The sequence below is a fragment of the Trachemys scripta genome, chromosome 3, assembly GCF_013100865.1.
Source record: "Trachemys scripta elegans isolate TJP31775 chromosome 3, CAS_Tse_1.0, whole genome shotgun sequence".
Lineage (NCBI taxonomy): Eukaryota > Metazoa > Chordata > Testudines > Emydidae > Trachemys > Trachemys scripta.
Window position 1 is genome coordinate 73,848,621 of NC_048300.1, and position 19,117 is coordinate 73,867,737.

At 38.8% G+C, this 19,117-nt stretch overlaps 1 protein-coding gene across 1 annotated transcript in view; it reads left to right on the top strand.

The window, feature by feature from the left end:
• The window catches only part of LYST (lysosomal trafficking regulator), a 125,551-nt gene that overhangs the window by 25,682 nt on the left and 80,752 nt on the right, over positions 1 to 19,117 (top strand). Inside the window, exons 11-20 of the mRNA XM_034766872.1 lie at positions 466 to 610; positions 3,454 to 3,627; positions 4,887 to 5,044; positions 5,289 to 5,479; positions 7,337 to 7,582; positions 9,380 to 9,553; positions 11,234 to 11,383; positions 12,128 to 12,265; positions 14,389 to 14,587; positions 17,491 to 17,622. Coding sequence (XP_034622763.1) covers positions 466 to 610; positions 3,454 to 3,627; positions 4,887 to 5,044; positions 5,289 to 5,479; positions 7,337 to 7,582; positions 9,380 to 9,553; positions 11,234 to 11,383; positions 12,128 to 12,265; positions 14,389 to 14,587; positions 17,491 to 17,622 — 1,707 coding nt within the window. The remainder of the gene's footprint in view (positions 1 to 465; positions 611 to 3,453; positions 3,628 to 4,886; positions 5,045 to 5,288; positions 5,480 to 7,336; positions 7,583 to 9,379; positions 9,554 to 11,233; positions 11,384 to 12,127; positions 12,266 to 14,388; positions 14,588 to 17,490; positions 17,623 to 19,117) is intronic.

Genomic DNA, 19,117 nt, shown 5'->3' on the forward strand with positions numbered 1-19,117 from the left:
CAGCTCCCAGTGGCCACAGTTCGCCATTCCCAGCCAATGGGAGCTGCAGGAAGCAGCGCGGGCTGGGCCACTGTTTCCCGCAGCTCCCATTGGCCGGGAATGGTGAACTGTGGCCACTGGGAGCTGTGGGTGGCCGTGCCTGCGGATGGTCAGTGTAAACAAACTGTCTTGCAGCCCGTCAACGGATTACCCTGATGGGCCGCAAGTTGCCCACCACTGCTTTAGAGAGTGCTTTACATCAACTTTAATGTAAGATAGACCTAACCAAGGAAGACCTAAGGCTCCAACGATGAAACTACAACATAGTGCTTATACTAGTCAATTCACTTTTAAAGAAGTTTCTTATGATATATAACCTGCTTTTTTGCACGTTGTGGACTGTAAACAGATGTTGTTGTAGTCATGGTCTAGTTAGTTATAAATGCTATATATGCTATTTTATTTAATATCTATTTATTTTCCTAGAAGAAAGCAAATCTGTACGAATGGAGTACCTTAACTTGGGGGACAAACTTATTGAAGACGGCTGCATTCATATAATTTCATTGGGTTCCAAAGCATTGATGATGCAAGTCTGGGCAGATTTGAACACTGGAGCGTTCATATTTCGGTACTGTATATTTCTGTTAGCCCAAAAGTAGGAAGAATTGTAAATTCCATAATGTATGACATCTTGTGCGAGCTGACCTGGAGTAGTAGCATGGAGTCAGCCCCAGGAAGGAAGACAAAGCTATGTATATGTATGGCTTGTAGATTATTGCTTACTTAGAACAGGAAGATCATTGACATCATGCCATAAATTTATGGCACGGTGCTTTACAAACCTAAAGAAACCTTCCCTGTGTACAGGCTTTGGCTCCAGCCTTTCATCTTTTTCCAGGTAGGCATGATCCTATGCCTGTGCAGAGCAAGTTGTAAGAGATGTAAGACAAATAAGAGCTAATAAAGGACAGCAGCTGAGGGATGAAGGAATTAAGAAGGAAGGAGGGAAGTTGCTTGGATAGGTGGATGAAGGATTGATGCATAAGAATAGGGAGGCTGTTCCAAGTATAGGAGGCAGCATGACAGAGGAAGAGAGGCAGTAAGGTGAGATGCGTATCAAAATGGAATGGAAGAATGTTGTCTTTCCTGGGGAGATGGAAATGGTGAGTGCTGAATTGTTCTAACCTTGGATCCAATCCTCAACTTTAGGATATGCTGATCGTTACAGTCCTCCTGGTCAGGCCAACTTTGGGTCTAACTTAAAATTCTTATCTGCTGGTTGGTGTCCATCATAATGTGTAAATTTGTGGACATCAACCAGCAGACTGGAGTTTTTAATGGAGTTACAACTAACTGCAACGTGGCCCTAACCTGTCTCCCCTTTTTGGCTCTAGCAGCAGCTAATAAACAAACATGATGTTGTTTGTTGTTTGTTTGTTTTTTTATACAAACAACTTTACTTGGACCCTGAGACTGACACCTACTATAGGCACCCAAATAAATAATCCTCTTTTCTCTTTAAAAGGCATTGTTATCTGGTTAGAAGATTGGACTGGGAGTTGGGAAATCTGGCTTCTGTTCCTGGTTCTGGTATAGATTTTCTGCAAAACCTTGGGCTAGTTGCTTATCCTTATTTCACAGATGAGCTTAATTCTTACCTACCTCAGAGATATTGTGGGGCTAAACTGGCTAATGTTTGAGGTTCTTGGATTTGTTCTGATTTGAGCACCCAAATGTTGAATCTTTCATCTAAATTTGAAAATTGAACTTCCCATGACTGGGTTACCTGCTAATGCAGGGTGGTTCCTGGAGGTGTGACTGTTTCTGCTGTCTTTGTTCATTCATAGGAAACAAAAGTATTTGTTTCCTGTGCCATGTTTTTCAGACTTTTGGCTTTGTAAAAATGTAAATGCATTTTTAGTTATGACAATTTCACACAGCCTTAGATGGACGGTAGCAGAAGCAGTGGGTGGTGATGGTGGGGTTGCCCTCAAACTTTCTAAAGAATGAGGTAGCTTTTAAAGGGGCCTCTTCATAGAAATGATTTGCTAGAAAGGTATTTGCATCTCTGAAAACATAAGTAAAATGTTATGCCAATACGACTAAATTTTACAGGCTACCACTAACGTTTAAGAATTGAGGTGTTGCTGTTAGTCTCTCTCTGTTTATACTACATCTGTGGTGGAGTCTCCTTTTATATTTCTGTTGCTGGTACTGTAACAAACTAACTTCATTTAAGCTGCCCTGATGATAAATATTTGCTCAGGTTTTATTTGTATGATCTTTCTTTTCTGTTGCAAAAATGTTGCAACTAATTCTGTATGCATTGCATCTTTTAAAATGAATTTAATGAAGATTTCAGCATTCAGTCAGTTCTTTGTAAGATACAATTTTCAGAAATTGTAATTGATTTAGGCTGTCCACTACCCTGAGCATTGTCTCCTGGCAAAACTTTAAAGTCATGAACAGTTGAAACAATGCATTAGTCAGCATCACTCATTTTTAACAATCATATCTGCTATTTTTTTTCAAATTGCTTATATTCCATGGGTGAAAAACCCATGATCTGATTTAATACTTAGCATTTGTATATGGTTTTAATCTTCTAAGCTGTTCACAAACATAATTTTACACCCCCCTAAAGATTTGACTTCTAGAACAGGTTGTATCCAAGTGTTTCATTAACTTTTTTTAATGTAGTACCCTCACAACACCCCAGTGAAGTAAAGGAGTATTATTCTTATTTTATATCTAGGGAAATTCAGGCAGAGAGAATGTAAGTGACTTTCCCCAGGCTACAATGTCAAGAGTTCCTGACTCATACTTGGGTGCTCAGCCCAAAAGATCACAGCTCTCTATATTTAGAATGTCTATAATTAATAGAATCATAGAATATTAAGGTTGGAAGAGACCTCAGGAGGTCATCTAGTCCAACCCCCTGCTCAAAGCAGGACCAACACCAACTAAATCATCCCAGCCAGGGCTTTGTCAAGCTGGGTCTTAAAAACCTCTAAGGATGGAGATTCCACCACCTCCCTAGGTAACCCATTCCAGTGCTTCACCACCCTCCTAGTGAAATAGTGTTTCCTAATATCCAACCTAGACCTCCCCCACTGCAACTTGAGACCATTGCTTCTTGTTGTATCATCTGCCACCACTGAGAACAGCCTAGCTCCAGCCTCTTTGGACCCCCCCCCTTCTGGTAGCTGACAGCAGCCTTCAAATCCCCCCTCACTCTTCTCTTCTGCAGACTAAATAAGCCCAGTTCCCTCAGCCGCTCCTCGTAAGTCATGTACCCCAGCCCCCTAATCATATTCGTTGCCCTCCGCTGGACTCTCTTTAAATGAAAGTTAAAAAGGTATTTTAGAATAAAATTGATCTTAGACGCAGTTAGAAATGCAGTTTTAGAAATATAAATAAAAGTAGATATCCATAACTCTTTACCTGTTTCTTCCTTTGCTATTTTTGTAGTATGTGTATGGATCCAAATGATGAAATGAAAGCTGGTCTGCTAGCACAGGCTGAATCACCAGAGAACATTTTCCTTATAGGCAAGTGGCAGCATTTGGCAATAACATACTTGCAACAGCCAGAAGGCAAGAAGAATATCCACGGAGAACTGTCGCTATGGGTCTCTGGTCAGAGGTAAAGTACACTTCAGAAAATTCACACTGTAACTAAATCTTTAAGAAGCCAGCTAGTGGAAACAGACTAATTCCTTAAGGTTTTGCTGGTGAAGAGAGAGGTCACTGAGCCAGGGTTCATAGAGGGGACAGTATTGAGACTCAATTCTTGGGGTGAGAAAAGAGGGACATTTTGCATAGTGAGTTCTCATCTGCTTTCAGAATCCATATTCAGCCTCAGGCCCATGCCCCATACATGACCAATTACCCTCACTGTGATTTTTGTACTGGTTCCCTTCCTCCTCCTCCTCCAGTCAGGAACCAGTAGAGTAGGCAGGACACTACAGGAATTCATACTGGGGTCAGAAAGGGTACCTGCATGGAGCTAGTAGCCGGCATCATTTCCAGGTGCAAGCTGGTAACAAACACAAAGAAGGCAGTTGATCTGTGAAAGAGAAAGAGGAATGGTTTGTGGTTTTGGTGCCTGGCTGAGAAGGAAGGCATGTTATGGGAGGGTTGGGAGGAGGGGACACTAATTTTTTGAGAATGGGTTGGAGAGGGAGGAGGAGAAGGAAGGCATTGAATGTCTGAGAACTATCTTCTGCTCTTAAAGTGTAGATCCTGGAGGATGTGTAGATTCTGTGTTTGAAGTATTAATCTGTGGTCGGTATGCTGCCTTCTAAAATATATGATCTACTCAAAAGAATTGTGAATTCCTTCCTTTCTAAAATAATTTTTTTAATCTGTTCAGCAGGCAAGTGACTTGGGAAATCTTCGTTCTGGTGTAACAATATTAAAATTGTTCTACCAGTTGCGCAGTATTGTTTAGAATTACAAATCCAATTTCAGATTAACTAGTTAGTTGTCAGTGTACAATTGCTGTTTGCTTTAGTGAGAGAGGTTTTTTGGCAAGGGCGTGGAGTTAATTCTATGCACCTCATATTCTGCTGTGTTCCTCAAGCCATAACAGCAATTTGCTAATAGTTGACAAAGAAGTGAAACTAATAGTCTCTAGGTTCACTATCTAAACTGAGTGAAATGCAAACAATAAGTAGTATAAATAGTTAAATGCATTATAAATATATTCTTAAAGCTTTTGTAGTAATTTAAGAGGCTATGTTTAATTTTATATCTTGACTGTATCTTTTAATATTAAAAATGAACACGATCCTGGAAAGTTAATCAAATTTACTGTACTTTGAATATTTTAGATGGAAATTCTGATAAGTTTTTCAAGAACTTTGCAATATTTAAACTTTTGCTTTTTTATTTATATTTTAGGAAACGTGAGATCAGTTTAGATTACACTCTACCAAGAAAAACAAGTTTATCTGACAGCAATAAAACATTTTGTATGGTTGGTCATTGCATATCATCCCAAGAAGAGCGGCTACAATTGGCTGGGAAATGGGATCTGGGAAATCTGCTTCTCTTTAATGGTATTTATCTATTTAAAGGCAAAAAAATATACATATAACTTTTTCCACTTAACTTACATGTTTTGAATGTAAAGATAGTGTAAATATGAGCTAAATAGAAACTTTTTAACATGCAAACTTACTACAACAAAAAATAAAAGTTCTACTAAATACTAAAGAGATCCCTGAATTGAGTGTTGCTTGCATATGAATTATTGTAAACAGTGTGAAGATAGATAACTAGATTTTTATTTTTCTGTTTTAGGTGCAAAGATTGGTCCAGAGGAAGCATTCTACCTATACGCCTGTGGGCCAGACTTTACCTCTATAATGCCTTGTAAATATGGCAAAACAATGACCGACTACTCCAAATACATAAGTAAAGACATTCTACAGTGTGAACAAATTAAGGAACTCTTCATGAAAAAGAAAGAAGTGGACGTTGGACCTTTAATTGTAAGTTTCTAGTCCAAGTTAAAGCCTGGGTTCTTAAACTCTTAGCAGTGCATTAACAAATCGGGGGGGCCTTAAATTGCATTGGCACAGAAATCCTGGTCTGTACAAGAGATTTTATTTGTAGTTCTGTTTATTTTGCGTTCTTTGTTTGAGGCCCTCTGCTCTAAGAATGGGAGTTTCCCTGAGGCCTGATTGACTTCAATGAGAACTCAGTGGAAAGAATTCCCATTGATTTCAATGGATGTTGAATTGGGCACCTTGCTAGCAAGTAGCAGATGACTTTTGCCCCCTCCATTATTCATCAAGATTTTGTCTTCACTTGCTGTTCTGTTAATTGTTAATTGAGTCTGGCTGAACATGAAGCTTACAGGTAAAGGCGTGCACAACGGGAGGACAAGCAGGGGCACAGGCCTCCCCAAAAATCCCGTGTGGCCCTGCAGCCTGGGGAGGGAGGAAGCAGTAGGGCTGCTGGCTGAGCTCCTCCTCTTCTCACCCATACGGCTACTGGTTCTCCTTCCCTGCTGCTGGAGTCCCATTTGTTGCCTCTGCCTCCACCCCGGACTCACCTCAGTGGTTGATCTGCAAAGCAGGCAGCAGGGCTGGGACTCCAGCAGCAGGGAAGGAGAAGTAGCAACTGTAGGGGTGGAGGGAGGAGGAGCATAGCTGGCAGCCAGCAGCCCTGCTGCTTCCTCCCTTCCCCGGGCTGCAGGGACACAGAGTGTCACTGCCTCCTCACTGCTGGGCGTCCCTGTCAGAGGCATCCCAAGAAATCTGCTGGAGTGCTGGGCATGGGTCGGGGGGGTGTTCACACGAACCTTTCATTTGTGTATGTTTTAGCATGCTCCTCAAAAAGCAGTCAAATTTAAATTCCTGCACACAGCCCTGCTTACAGGTATTAGAAAGACTTATGAATGGGCTGGAGGGGAGAGAAGATGAAAGTGGTGTAGGTGGAATGCCTAATGAACCAGAGTGACACAACTTTTATTATCTCATTTTGCTTTACAGTAAAGGAAGAACTAAAAATTTAAATAGCAAAATGTTCAGAGAAATATAGTTGTCTGTTCATGAGTGAGTTGATTTTTTTAAGACTTGCAGAGAAATTTTTTTTTGTAATTTTTTCAAACGAAAGCATAGCCTGTTTTTTCTTTTCTTTTCTTTTCTTTTTTTTTTTTTTCCCTAAAAATATGACATTAACCGCATGCAAGCTTCTTTGGTACTATTTAGCCCTGTCTGGAGTTGAGGGGTGAATTATTTATTTGATGATAGAAGTGAATTTCGCTCTAATTTCATTACCTTTTCACCTCCTCTACTGAGGATTTTGAAGTAGTCTTCTGTGTATTAGACATCATCTTTAAGAATGTTGGTATGTGAGCAGATTAGAAGACCCGAGAACAAAGTTGAAGGTGAAAATTGTATTATAGCAATCCTTTTTTTACTTGAAAGGAGCACCTGTAGTCTTTACTATGAGGCATTGCTAAAATTTTCCTTTTTTTTTTTAAAAGGAAGTGAAGCTTGTCAATCCCTTCCACCAGCAAATAACCTTTCTTTTCTTTTCTTTTTTTTTTTTTTTTTAAATGTACAGTACTCCTAAAAGTTTTTGGGGAAAGGTGGAAGGGAAATCTCAGATAGTGACTGCTTTCAGAAATCTATCTTTCAAATATCTTGACGAAAGCCTGGGAACCACATCGTGTCTCTGCCTCTCAAATGTATATTTAGAAAAATATTTTGAGAGAGGAGTAGAAACAAGTTTATTGAAGCTACTGCTCTGTATTTCCTAGGCCATAAGCTTATTCTGTATTCTTTAAGGCAAAGTAAGAACTGATTAGAAACTGGAACTTTCTTAAATGTATGTTTCAGGAAAGTCTCGCTGTTGTCTATACCACTTGCTGCCCTGCTCAGTACACCATCTATGAACCTGTTATTAGACTGAAAGGTCAAGTGAAAACTGTGCCCTCTCAGAGACCTTTCAGTTCAAAAGAAGTGCAGAGCAATTTATTGGATCCTCATCACCTGAAAATGCTTCAGCCTGTTGAATATAAAACTCTTCAGGGCATACTGCATGAGATTGGAGGAACAGGTGCATTTGTCTTTCTCTTTGCTAGGGTAAGAGTTTTAAAGTTGTCAAATACTTTTTTTTCCCCTCAGTCTAGCACATCTATTGTGGTTTAAGACTCAGCTCTCTTGTTAGAATTTTGAAATGTAGTATTCTCACTTATTTTTTAAAAATTATGCCTTTGACATTATGGAAAATGTAGCTTGTAACATAACCAACCAACGCAATGTGGTTACTGTGCATCTTAAAAGAAACAAGAAGCTGTTGTAACAGCTCGTGATTATATCCTGCAAGTTCCTGTGCAAATTAAACTCAAAAATATTGAAAGTATAATATGTGTTAATGTACATTGCATCTGATTTTATGGAGGTACTAGCCTCTTAAATATCAAGATATGGCTTGTGTTTAAAATATTTTGGAGTTTATATAATGAAAACGTAACTTTTGTTTAATCTTTTTATTAACCCGTGCCATTGTTTCATATTCACATATAAATATTTGAATTCATGTGTTGGTTACAAACTGCTGTTCCAAAAAAAATTGTTTTGAAATACAATGGACCTCTTCATAGGAGTTCTATTTTTTTAGCACGAAGACTTTGTGTGTTTATAGTGCATGTAATAAAAGTATGGGACCAAATTCACCTTTTTTATGCACTGTGCACATCTGACAAAATGGTACAAATTAGATCTAATAATCTCTGAATGTCTTTAAACCTAAAAGGATGCTATCCTGGGCAGAGGGAGGGGCACAAGCAGTTCATAGGGCTTGCTTACTTTTGGGGTAAACTCTAAATAAATTAAAAATGGCTTAACAAAAAGGTCTGATCAAAACTAAATCCCTTAGAACGATTATCTAAAAAAAAAAAAATGTAAATGAAACAAATCGAGGTAGGTACTGGGGCTAAAGTGGAGTCCTTGTACTTGGAATATCTGGTTTCCCAAAGTTTATTAATGTGATTCCAAGACTCATTTGCACAGTCCATCAAATTATTATCTTATTGATAAGTCATATAGGGGAATCAATTTGTATGGGAATGAGGCTCTCTGGTGTTCAGGCAAAATCTGCAATGGAAATTATTCCTATTAATTTTTACTGTGTTACTTAAGTTTTACATAACTACACATTCTACCATACACAGCATTCACATCAATGAAGCATGATTTTAGAGCTGTCAAACAGCACAGGTGTTGGAAATGGAGCATTGTTACATGTACACAACAGAGTAGGATATGAATGTGTACAAAGTCAGTTGAGCCTTCCTTCTCGTACACCTCTGACTTAATTCAAATGTTATGGGTTGTCTCTCGTAGGGTCCAGGACTGCATTCCCATTGTTTACTACTTCCATATTTGTATTGTCTGTTTTACCAGCTTTATCCAGCAGCACAGCTACCACTACCTCTGTGCTATGTGTAATAGAGTTTTAACATTATAGGCAGTCTGCCATGTTCTAGATCTCCAGGAGCCATAAATGAAGGGGCTTTTATAGCATTTACGAAGCGTCTCCTCCTCTTTAAATAAAATACTCAACCTCATTGAGCAGGTCCTGGACATGAGATTTCCCAGAATGAAAGGGAGCTGTTTACACTTTTCTGCTCTAGTTTTATTTTTTGGAGCATCTTTTTTTTTTTTTCACTCCAGCGGGGATGATCTTAGTCATGGGTCTCAGACTTGTTGGAAGATCTTTTTCATTAACTCCATTGGAAATCCTGTGTTTTTAGGTAGAATAATGGAGTGGTATTTCTGTATAGATATGAGAGCCTAATTGAGCCTTAAGACATTAATCATTACACTAGCTCTATCAAATGTTTATCACTTGAATTATTAAAACTGGCTTATTTTTAGGTTATAGATATCAGCAACTGTGAAGAGACTCAAGCTTTAGCACTGCAAGTTATACTCTCGTTAACAAAATATAATCAACAGAGAATACAAGAGATGGAAAACTGTAATGGATATTCCATGATTCATCAGGTGTTGATTAAACCCAAGTGTATTGTTGGATTTCACATTTTGAAGGTATAATGCTGTTAATGTTTGTATAGTTTAAGTTGGACTATTTCGTTGTTTAGAAGATCCTCTATGCTCTTAGTCCTAGATTTGAAGCCCTACTTGAGATGCAGATTTTTGATTTGGAGCCCGTCCAATGCAGGAACAATTGCCCTCAATCCAGAAACTGAGAGGATGGGTGAAATGAGAGAATGTTACAGAAACCACTTGGGTTTGAGGGGAAAGAAACAACTGCAAATACAATTTTCTATAATTGCCCCCCCTTGGCAAAGTTATTTTAAGATGACAAGCTAAACAGAAGATCAATTTTAGAAACCTACAGGTGAAATTTTTAAATCGGAAGTGGAAGCTAAAAATATTATTTTAGAGGGGACTGAACTGACACTGTTCATTTTATGCTATCACAGTAGATGGTGTAGGATGTTTTGGGAAGGAGGAGGAAGAGTTTGAATAAATCTTGAAAGCAAAAACTGTTATCTATGTAATCCCTTACATGTAGTTTTCATAAACAGTAATCCTGGTAGCATTTCTTTTGGAACATCTGCTCTATGATGGAAATGTTTTTGATCTACTTTGTAGGCACAGGAATTCCTGACAAGGGTATTTGATGGATGTAAGGCATATGAACCTTACATAAAAATTGTATTATACCTGGGAGGAAAACTGCAGGGTTCTCTGGGAACCACAGGAATAGGTGTCCTTTGAAGGAGACCATCCCAATGACTGCCTTTGAATCTTTCAAAGCTTCATTTTTGCTTGAGAATGTTTATTTGAAATGGGCATATGATGTATGTGTGCATTGCTCTATTGAAAGTGGACTACAATCCTTAAATTCTGTAGACCTCTTTTCTGAAGTTAATCTATAGCTAAGTCTTTCAAAAGTGATTAGTCTTTGGCTGGCCAACTTGAGACGCCTAAGAGAGGCCTGATTTTCAGAAAGTGCTGTACACCAATCTTCTGAGGATCAGGCCCCTCCTAAGGGGTGTCAAATTGAGCACCTAAACTCGCTGATCACTTCTGGAAAGTAGGCCTGCTAAGCCATAAAAAGCTCTCTGGGCTTTCTGATTACTAAAATGCCTTTTTAAGAGAAAACAAAGATATGGGGTTTCTTTAAATATCATAGAATCCTAGAAATGTAGGACTTTTGGGAGGTCTAGTCCACCTCTAATCCAGTGCTGATGCAGGATTAAGTATAGTTATAAGAACGGCCATACTGGGTCAGACCAATGGTTCATCTAGCCCAGTGTCCTGTCTTCTGACAATGGCCAATGCCAGGTGCCCCAGAGGGAATGAACAGAACAGGTAATCATCAAGTGATCCATCCTGTCACCCACTCCCAGATTCTGGCAAACAGAGGCTAGGGACACCATCCCTGCCCTTCTTGGCTAATACCCATTGATGGACCTATCCTCCATGAATTTATCTAGTTTGTTTTTTTTAACACTGTTATAGTGTTGGCCTTTACAGCATCCTCTGGCAAAGAGTTCCACAAGTTGACTTTGCACTGTGTGAAGAAATACTTCTTTTTGTTTGTTTTAAACCTGCTGCCTATTATGTTCCATCATAATTTTAGAAAGGATGCAGATAAGGATGGACTGGAAACAACCCTTCTTAAAATATGGGTGGCTGTAATTGTGGTCTTCAGTACTCCAATCAAAACCTCAAGTACTTTTGTTTTTCTGTTTTAAGACACTTCTTGAAGGCTGCTGCAGTGATGAGATTCTTAATATAAATGAGAGCGGACAATTCATGCTTGATGCAGATTCCACTGCAGTAATCCAAGATATTAAATTGTTAGAAGAGTTGCTGCTTGATTGGAAGATATGGTCTAAAGCACAGGTATTTACCTTCTTTATACAGATAAATAAAATGGATTCCTGTCTAAGAAAAGTACAGTACTTCCTTTTTGTCATCATCCTTACTTAGTCTGAAATGCTTCTCTACATACTAGTTTGGGGATTTGAACAGCTACCAAAATAGTCTGTACCCAGAATAAAACTAAATATAGCACAGATCTTCATGACTGCATTCAGTGTTATAGCAAGGGTTTAATTGCAAATCCTTCAATTTTGTTATACATTTTTGGAGAGAGAAGGTGGGTGAGGTTATATCTTTTATTCGACCAACTTCTGTTGGCAAGAGAGACTAGCTTTCAAGCTTACCTAGAGCTCTTTAGGTGACCTCAAAGAGAGAACCTCTCCCACCCTGTCTCTCCAATACTCTGGGACTAATACGGCTACAACACTGCATACAATTATAATTTTGTGATGTTTTTTCATTAACTTTGCAAAACTTGGTATAGACATTAAAAGAATCTCAAATTTTAAGGGTTAAAAACTAAATTATGCCCCTTAACATGCTTCTTCTAGGTCAGAGTTTGGAACTAATTTTTAATTTTCCTCTTCCTTCTTTGCATGCAAATACCGTTGAAAAGCATCTTGATTCAGTTATAACGCTTCATATTACCTTCTTAATCTGTTGAAACTAGGATAGCATCGCCTATAAAATAGAGAGAGGAGAAGATAGAACAGTTACTATATTTGGTGCTGCTTGTTTTATACTATTATTTGTTCTGTTTTTCAGCAAGGTGTTTGGGAAACTCTTTTAGCAGCTCTGGAAATCCTTATCAGAGCTAACCATCACCAGCAGATGTTTAACATCAAACAACTGTTAAAAGCTCAAGTGGTGCATCACTTCCTGCTAACATGTCAGGTTCTGCAGGTACTTTGAATCTTCTCTATTATTTTGTGCTTGGTAAATAATTCCGTTTAAACTAGAAACAAAATGCACCTCATTCTTCAATGTTTTTAGTTTTACTTTTCCAAGTATCCCCATAAAGATTAGTCCTTCCCTTTTCCTACCTTCTAACAGACATTATGAAGTGGTGATATTTTCACCAGAACACATCAGTTGTAGAGGTCATCGGAGGGTGATGCAAGATCCTCTAGTACCCCCAATGGCTAAGGGTAGTGCCACCATTCCTGCCTACCTCAGGAGCCAAGGGATGTTGACTCATTCCTATACCCATTGCCACTGGAACATTGCCACTGGAATGTTAAGATGGTCCTTTTATGTCTGGCTTTCAAACTTTTTTTTTTTCTGGGGACCCAGTTGAAGAAAATTGGTGATGCCTGCAACCCAACGGAGCTGGGGATGAGGGGTTTGGGGTGTGGGAGGGGCTCTGGGCTGGGGCAGAGGGTTGGGATGCGGGGGTGAGAGCTGCATGGTGGGGCTGAGAATGAGGGGTTCAGGGTGTGGGAGGGGCTATGAGCTGGAGCAGGGGGTTGGGGTGTGAGAGGGGGTCAGGGCTCTGGGCTGGGGCCAGGGATGAGGGGTTTGGGGTGCAGGAAGGATTCCAGGTTTGGGGGGGCTCAGGGCTAGGGCACAGGGTTGGGGTGCGGACTTACTTCCGGCGGCTCCCAGTCAACGGTGCAGTTGGGGGTACAGAGGCAGGCTTCCTGCCTGTCCTGGCACCATGGACCACGCTGTGCCCCAGAAGAGGCCAGCAGCAAGTCTGGCTCCTAGGAGAAGGTGCGCGATTCTTGCCCGCAGGCACCGGCCTCCACACCCCCCAGTTCCCATTGGCTGGTTTCCAGCCAATGGGAGTGCGGAGCTGGTACTCGGGGCAGGAGCAGCGCGCGGAGCCCCGTGGGCCCCCCCGCCTAGGAGCTGGACCCGCTGCTGGCTGTTTCCAGGGTGCAGCGCAGTGTCGGAAAAGGTAGCCACTAGCCTGCCTTAGCTGCCAACAGGACTTCTAACGTCCCGGTCAGCGGTGCTGACCAGAGCAAGGTGACCCAGCACCTTACATGCCGTGACCCAGTGGTGGGTCACGACCCATGGTTTGAAAAACACTGTTCTATGTAACATCAAATATGTATTAGAGCTTCCATATTGAATATCTATCTAGCTTTACTCTAAAATCACTGTTAAGGAAAAGCACAGGTAGTGCTAGTGTTTTTGTAATCAGCCATTCTAAGTTTTCGGAAACACAGTTTCAACTTTATTTAACACATAACCATCTGTCACTTTTTATATTATTTCCTAAGAAAATGCAGTGATACAAATTATTATAGCCTATCCTTAAAGGGGTATGACTATAATATACCTCTTTATTCTTGCTATGATGCTAGGATTCTCATTCCATTTGAATAAAGAATTTTGGATTTTTTTAAATGGATTGACTTGTTTTCATAATCTGAAGTCAAATACTGCCACAAACAGGAGTACCTTTCTTTTAACTATAGTTGCATGCCTCTTAAGAGCATTAATTAGAACATGAGATGAAGCTAGATGACTTCTGTGTTGTAACACAAGTAACATTACTAAGCGGTTGGTCCATAGTGCAGATTAGGGGCCAGATTTACAAAATTAAGTGCCCGAAGAAGAGGCAGTTAGATGCCTACTAGGATTTACAAAAGTGTCTAAATAGTTTAAGCTCCATTTGAAGTCAAAGGCACCTAGTGGGATTTTTGTAAGTCTAACCTTAGGTCTCCTTATTCAGTTAAATAGTTGTACAATTGTAGTTAATATTTCAAAATCTATTAATTATTTTTTATTAGACCTATAGATGTCATTAACATTGCAACTTCAGATTACATATAAGTGCTTCCATGGAAACAAACTTCCATTTTTAAAAAAAGTGTACCTGTGTAACTTGATTAGTATTACAGTTGTGTTTCAGGCATGCTAGTTGCAGGTAATATTGAATGGACACAGTAACTTCTTCCAAGTTAGGTAAAGTATACTAAAACTTTTTCCTGTATCTATTGTATGGAAAAGTATATGATGCAATAAATTGACAAACTGAGCATTCAGGTAATTTTACCTGTGCATTTCTCTTTCAGGAGCAAAAGGAAGGGCATCTTACATCCCTGCCTCGGGAGGTTTGTAGATCATTTGTGAAAATAATTGAAGAAGTGCTTGGATCTCCCCCAGACCTGGAATTACTGACACTGATCTTCAATTTCCTCTTAGCAGTTCACCCTCCCACTAATACATATGTTTGTCACAATCCCACCAACTTCTACTTTTCCCTGCACATAGGTAGATACAATATTTTGTTTAACCAGAAATAGGTTGGCATTTTGTCTTATAGTCTATTTGATTAAAAATAAAACTAAGCTAATTTTATAAATAGCAATTCTGTAAATGCCTGTGCTGTACGCTACCATGTAATTAATGTTTCTACAAAAGCTACTGAATTGAGTCTTACAACCAAAATTTCTTCTGATACATTATAACGACTTTGAGTCTATCAAAAAAGACTCTTTAATTGGACTTCATATTTTGCATGATACCTGGTTGGGTTCTTCGTTCTAAACCCCCAAAGACAATGTATATTAATAATTAGTGGCTATATTTTATACTTCATTTTCATCTTTGACAGCTATTAATAATTCTAAAAAGTAAACACCTGTGAGGTTGGTAAACGATCTGTCTTACAGATGGGGAAACTAACTTGTAAATGACTTGCCCAAAGCCAAATAGTCTATCACTTATAGAATCTTCCAGTTCCTGGCCTCTGATGATGTACTTGGAAGACTAGATTAGGGTTCTCTGTGGATCACACATACTGAATGTGTGAATGCACCACAGTACCAATTTACTGAAAATTACAGCTTATGCAACAGTAGGTAATAAGAGCTTGGCCAGCTATTTTCACATGACTAAAATCCTGTTAAGTGACATCTCATAAATAGTTTGCAGGGAACAGTTGAGTTACATGCATTTTAGCTGGTAATAATAGAAAACTGACATTGTTCCTTTAAATTGACACACATGGGGTTGTCTGCAACATGTTAACACTACATCTCCTTTGAGAACCGCCTATCTAGATCCACCACATGGGAATGTATGCAAGCTTGTAACCTTCTAGATGGCACTGTCCAGTGGGAGCCACATGTACATCCTTTCACGGCATCAAATGTTCAGGTTCAAGGGTATGAAACATCTACAGTCCCAAATGCATTTTGTATTCTTCAGTCGCCTCTTTATTATTCTCAGTACCCTTTCTCCTATCAGAGACCATTTCTGTTCAATAAAAACAAATTATAGTTTGAGTTAATTGTTGTTCCCTCAAGTCTATTATGTCATGGGTCAGTCATGGTTTTGACTGAAGTAGATTTGCTTTAGGGACACTCATTTCCGACAGGATTTTCAGGCAGCCACGTCCGTTTACCCTACAGGGTTCTTCATATTCAATCATCCTCCTGTTAAGAGTTTTTTTGAAAGGGCTAGCTTGCACCTTCTCTTCAGCGTTCTGTATAAACATGGTGCTTTTACCTCTACCTGAAAGGTCTCTAGTTTAGGTGGAACTTAAAATCTTCTTGTATGTCTGCGTTTCAATGTGAAGGTGTACTTTCCACCTCTGATTGAACTAGCAGTCTAAAAATAGAAATGTAGCTGTGGCAGTGCAAGTGGTGATAGGGGCTTGCTACCCTAGCAAGTTCGTAGTTTCTTGGACTGGTACATACTTGAGGCAGCTAGCCCCTTCCAGTTCTTATGCTGCAGCAGTTGCATTTCTATTTTTAATGTGCAAGTTTAATTCGAGCTAGCATAAGGTGCCTCTTCAAGCTGCAAATTATACCTCCAGGTCAAATTTTAGACATATTCTCAGTTTACCAGTTCCCCAAAACTATTATAAATCATGTGCAATGTTCTGTACATCATGCTAACTTGGATAATGTGGACAATTGCTTAACTGGTTCATTATTTCCAACAAGATTTGCAAATTAAGAGGATTCTGTTGTACTTAAACTATACTAGAATTTTTAATCCATTTTAAATACATTATTTCGAACTTCAATAATTTTTAATGAGATTGGTTGACAGTGATGTAAAATTCATATTTGGGGGAGACAGAGTGGACAACTAAATAGCTGGAAGGGATCCAGTCAGAGGATCCCTCAGAGATGAGGCAGGAGAGGAAAGGGAGAGATCCTTCAAACTGCAACTAACCACATGACAAGGTTCCTTTTGCTCAAGTTTACTATAGTCAAATATCCTTCTGAGCTAGCAGTGGAAGACATCCAGTGATGATCTGGCACCACTTAGTTAGAGAAAATGAACACAGAAGTGTTTGAAAGTTGGTGAAGTTAGGAAATTTGTAATCCAGAACAGGCCTGTAGTCTATAGTAGCAAATCATTACTGTACTGAACAAAATGGGTACAGGCTTCTAAAATCTCTTTTCTGTAAAGAGGCATTTTTTACATCTATTAAAATGTAAAATACATTTTATAGATTATTTCTAATTAAAGTTGGCATTTCCAAGATTTTTGCCAGTATCTATCTTGTTGACATTGTAGATATGTAGTTTTGAAAATCGTGAAACTTTGTGGTGTGAGGTTAAATGCGTTGAGCCAAATTTTCAGACCATACTCTACTGTTGCAGATGCATTTACTTTGCATGTCCAGTTTGGGTAATTAGTTCTCTACTTGAATGGTGTGCAGTTGTTGGCATTTGCACTCCAACATGACTCCATGTACATCTTTATTAGCACAGAATTAGAGCCCACTTCTGATAGTTTGAGGCTTGGTTAATCTGGTAAAGGAACTAATTTTTTTGTGGGGGAAGAGGATTAGGGCGGGATATCATTATTTGATTTCACAAAATTTTCAGTAAGATGGCTACTAGCAGTTAGCTTGGAAATGCTATTTTTAAACGTACATGTTTGAGAACCATTTCAGAATATATTCACTGAGAGGAATATTCTAAAAATTTCTCTTGGTGAGAAGTATAACACCACTATACTGAACAAAAGTAGAATTCTTTCATTCTCAAGTGTGTTTCTTAAATGTGGAAGGAAAGTGTTTGGCTCATTAAACCTTGCAGTGATATGTTATGAATCTTAACTTTGACTTGTTTTCTGTGTTTTTTAATTTGCCAAGAAAAAAAACTTGCCTAAAGTTAAGTCATTGTTCCTCCCACCCCCGTTTTTTTCCCTAGATGGCAAGATTTTTCAGGAAAAGGTCCAATCAATCAAGTACCTGAGAAATTCCAGCATTAGTGGCAAATCAATTGACAGTCCTACATATTTAACTACAAGCCCAGCTGGATTTACTGCTTCACCATTGGGAGGTAAAATATTTATATTACATACCTGCTGCTAGAAAAGCATATGCTCAATTTCTGGGTTTGGCAATGAAGCAAGGGAAAAGGCTGCAACTGTTTACAGAGGTGGAACTTAGGTGAGTGGTGGCAAAGTTGGCTTAAATTCAGTCAATTGGTGCAAAATAACTAAGATTGTATCAATGTTTTATAACTTGAGCATGGTGAGAAATGATGATTTGGCCATTTTTAATTTAGTATAAAATAGAAAATCAGCATTTGATTATGCAGAGAGTACAATAATACACTTTCTGTATCTGAGATAAAGTAGGAAAACCTGTTAGGAGCAACTTATTCCAGGTATATCCCAAATTGTGTGACTTAGATGACCAGCAAGTTACTTGCCTGAGAGAGAAATTGTCAAGAGGTTTTTTTTATTACAGTACACTATTCCAGTTGAGCTTTAAAATGTAAAAAGTTTGTAGTCCATTCTCTTCATGTATGAGTGCTAAACATACTATAGTTATGCAAAGGAGATTGGATCGGGGCTAGTTAATAACTCTCACCCTTTCCCAAAATAACTTATGATACTGTTGTGATTTCAGTGCAACATTTTAGCATAAAGAGTACAAATTTTCACACCTTCCAACAAATCAGAAGTCACTCCAGCAAAAATTATGTGCCCACTTTTATTAACTAGTATGGGAAAAGTGCTCTAGACTTCTGGAATTTTAAAATGTAGTCTTTCAATGTATATTACACACATTTTCAAACAAATATCATCCCTGGATCAAAATTTAAAGTTGGGTCAAAAAAAATCTTGCAATGGAACTATCAGTGCAGCCTTAACGATGAAGTTAATGTACATCCACAATGAGGTATAATCATTGGCTAAAACTGCAGGACCCAAACAATTTAGGCAACATGTACAAGAGAAATGTGATTTGCTTCCATTTCTCACTTCCTGTTTGCGACTGTTGCAATTTCTATAATATAAAATCCAACAGTACCACATATCTGACCAATATAATACATTTTGCAGTTAATGTTGAAGCAGTTCTTCCCTTGTGAAAAGCATATTACAAATTAGCTCTTCAGATGTTATGTACCTGCTAGTTTGAGACTTGACTGTCCATTTAAAAAAAAAAAAAAAAAAAAAAAGTGAGATGCCTTTCACTTTGCTTAGAGCCATGCCATGAAATGTTGCAATCTCCTCATAAGTTTTTTGGTTTTGTTTTGTTCTTTGCATTAATACTAGTCATTTTATGCTCTCTTACATGAGGTCCTAAACAATTATAAATTCTAGTTCAGTACAAGTTATTCCTTGCTAAATAAAGAATGTTATCTATTCATCTGTCACAGATGAATGTTACAGACAGGTTTTCCTCAGATTGTTGCAAAAATATGATATTCCTGAGGACTGCACGTTTGCCTTTGCATCTCTGATTTAGCTGCAAGATGTGTAAAACCACCCAAGCAACCAGCTCTGTGCTGACTGCTGGAGGGAGTTCATATGTGTCTATTA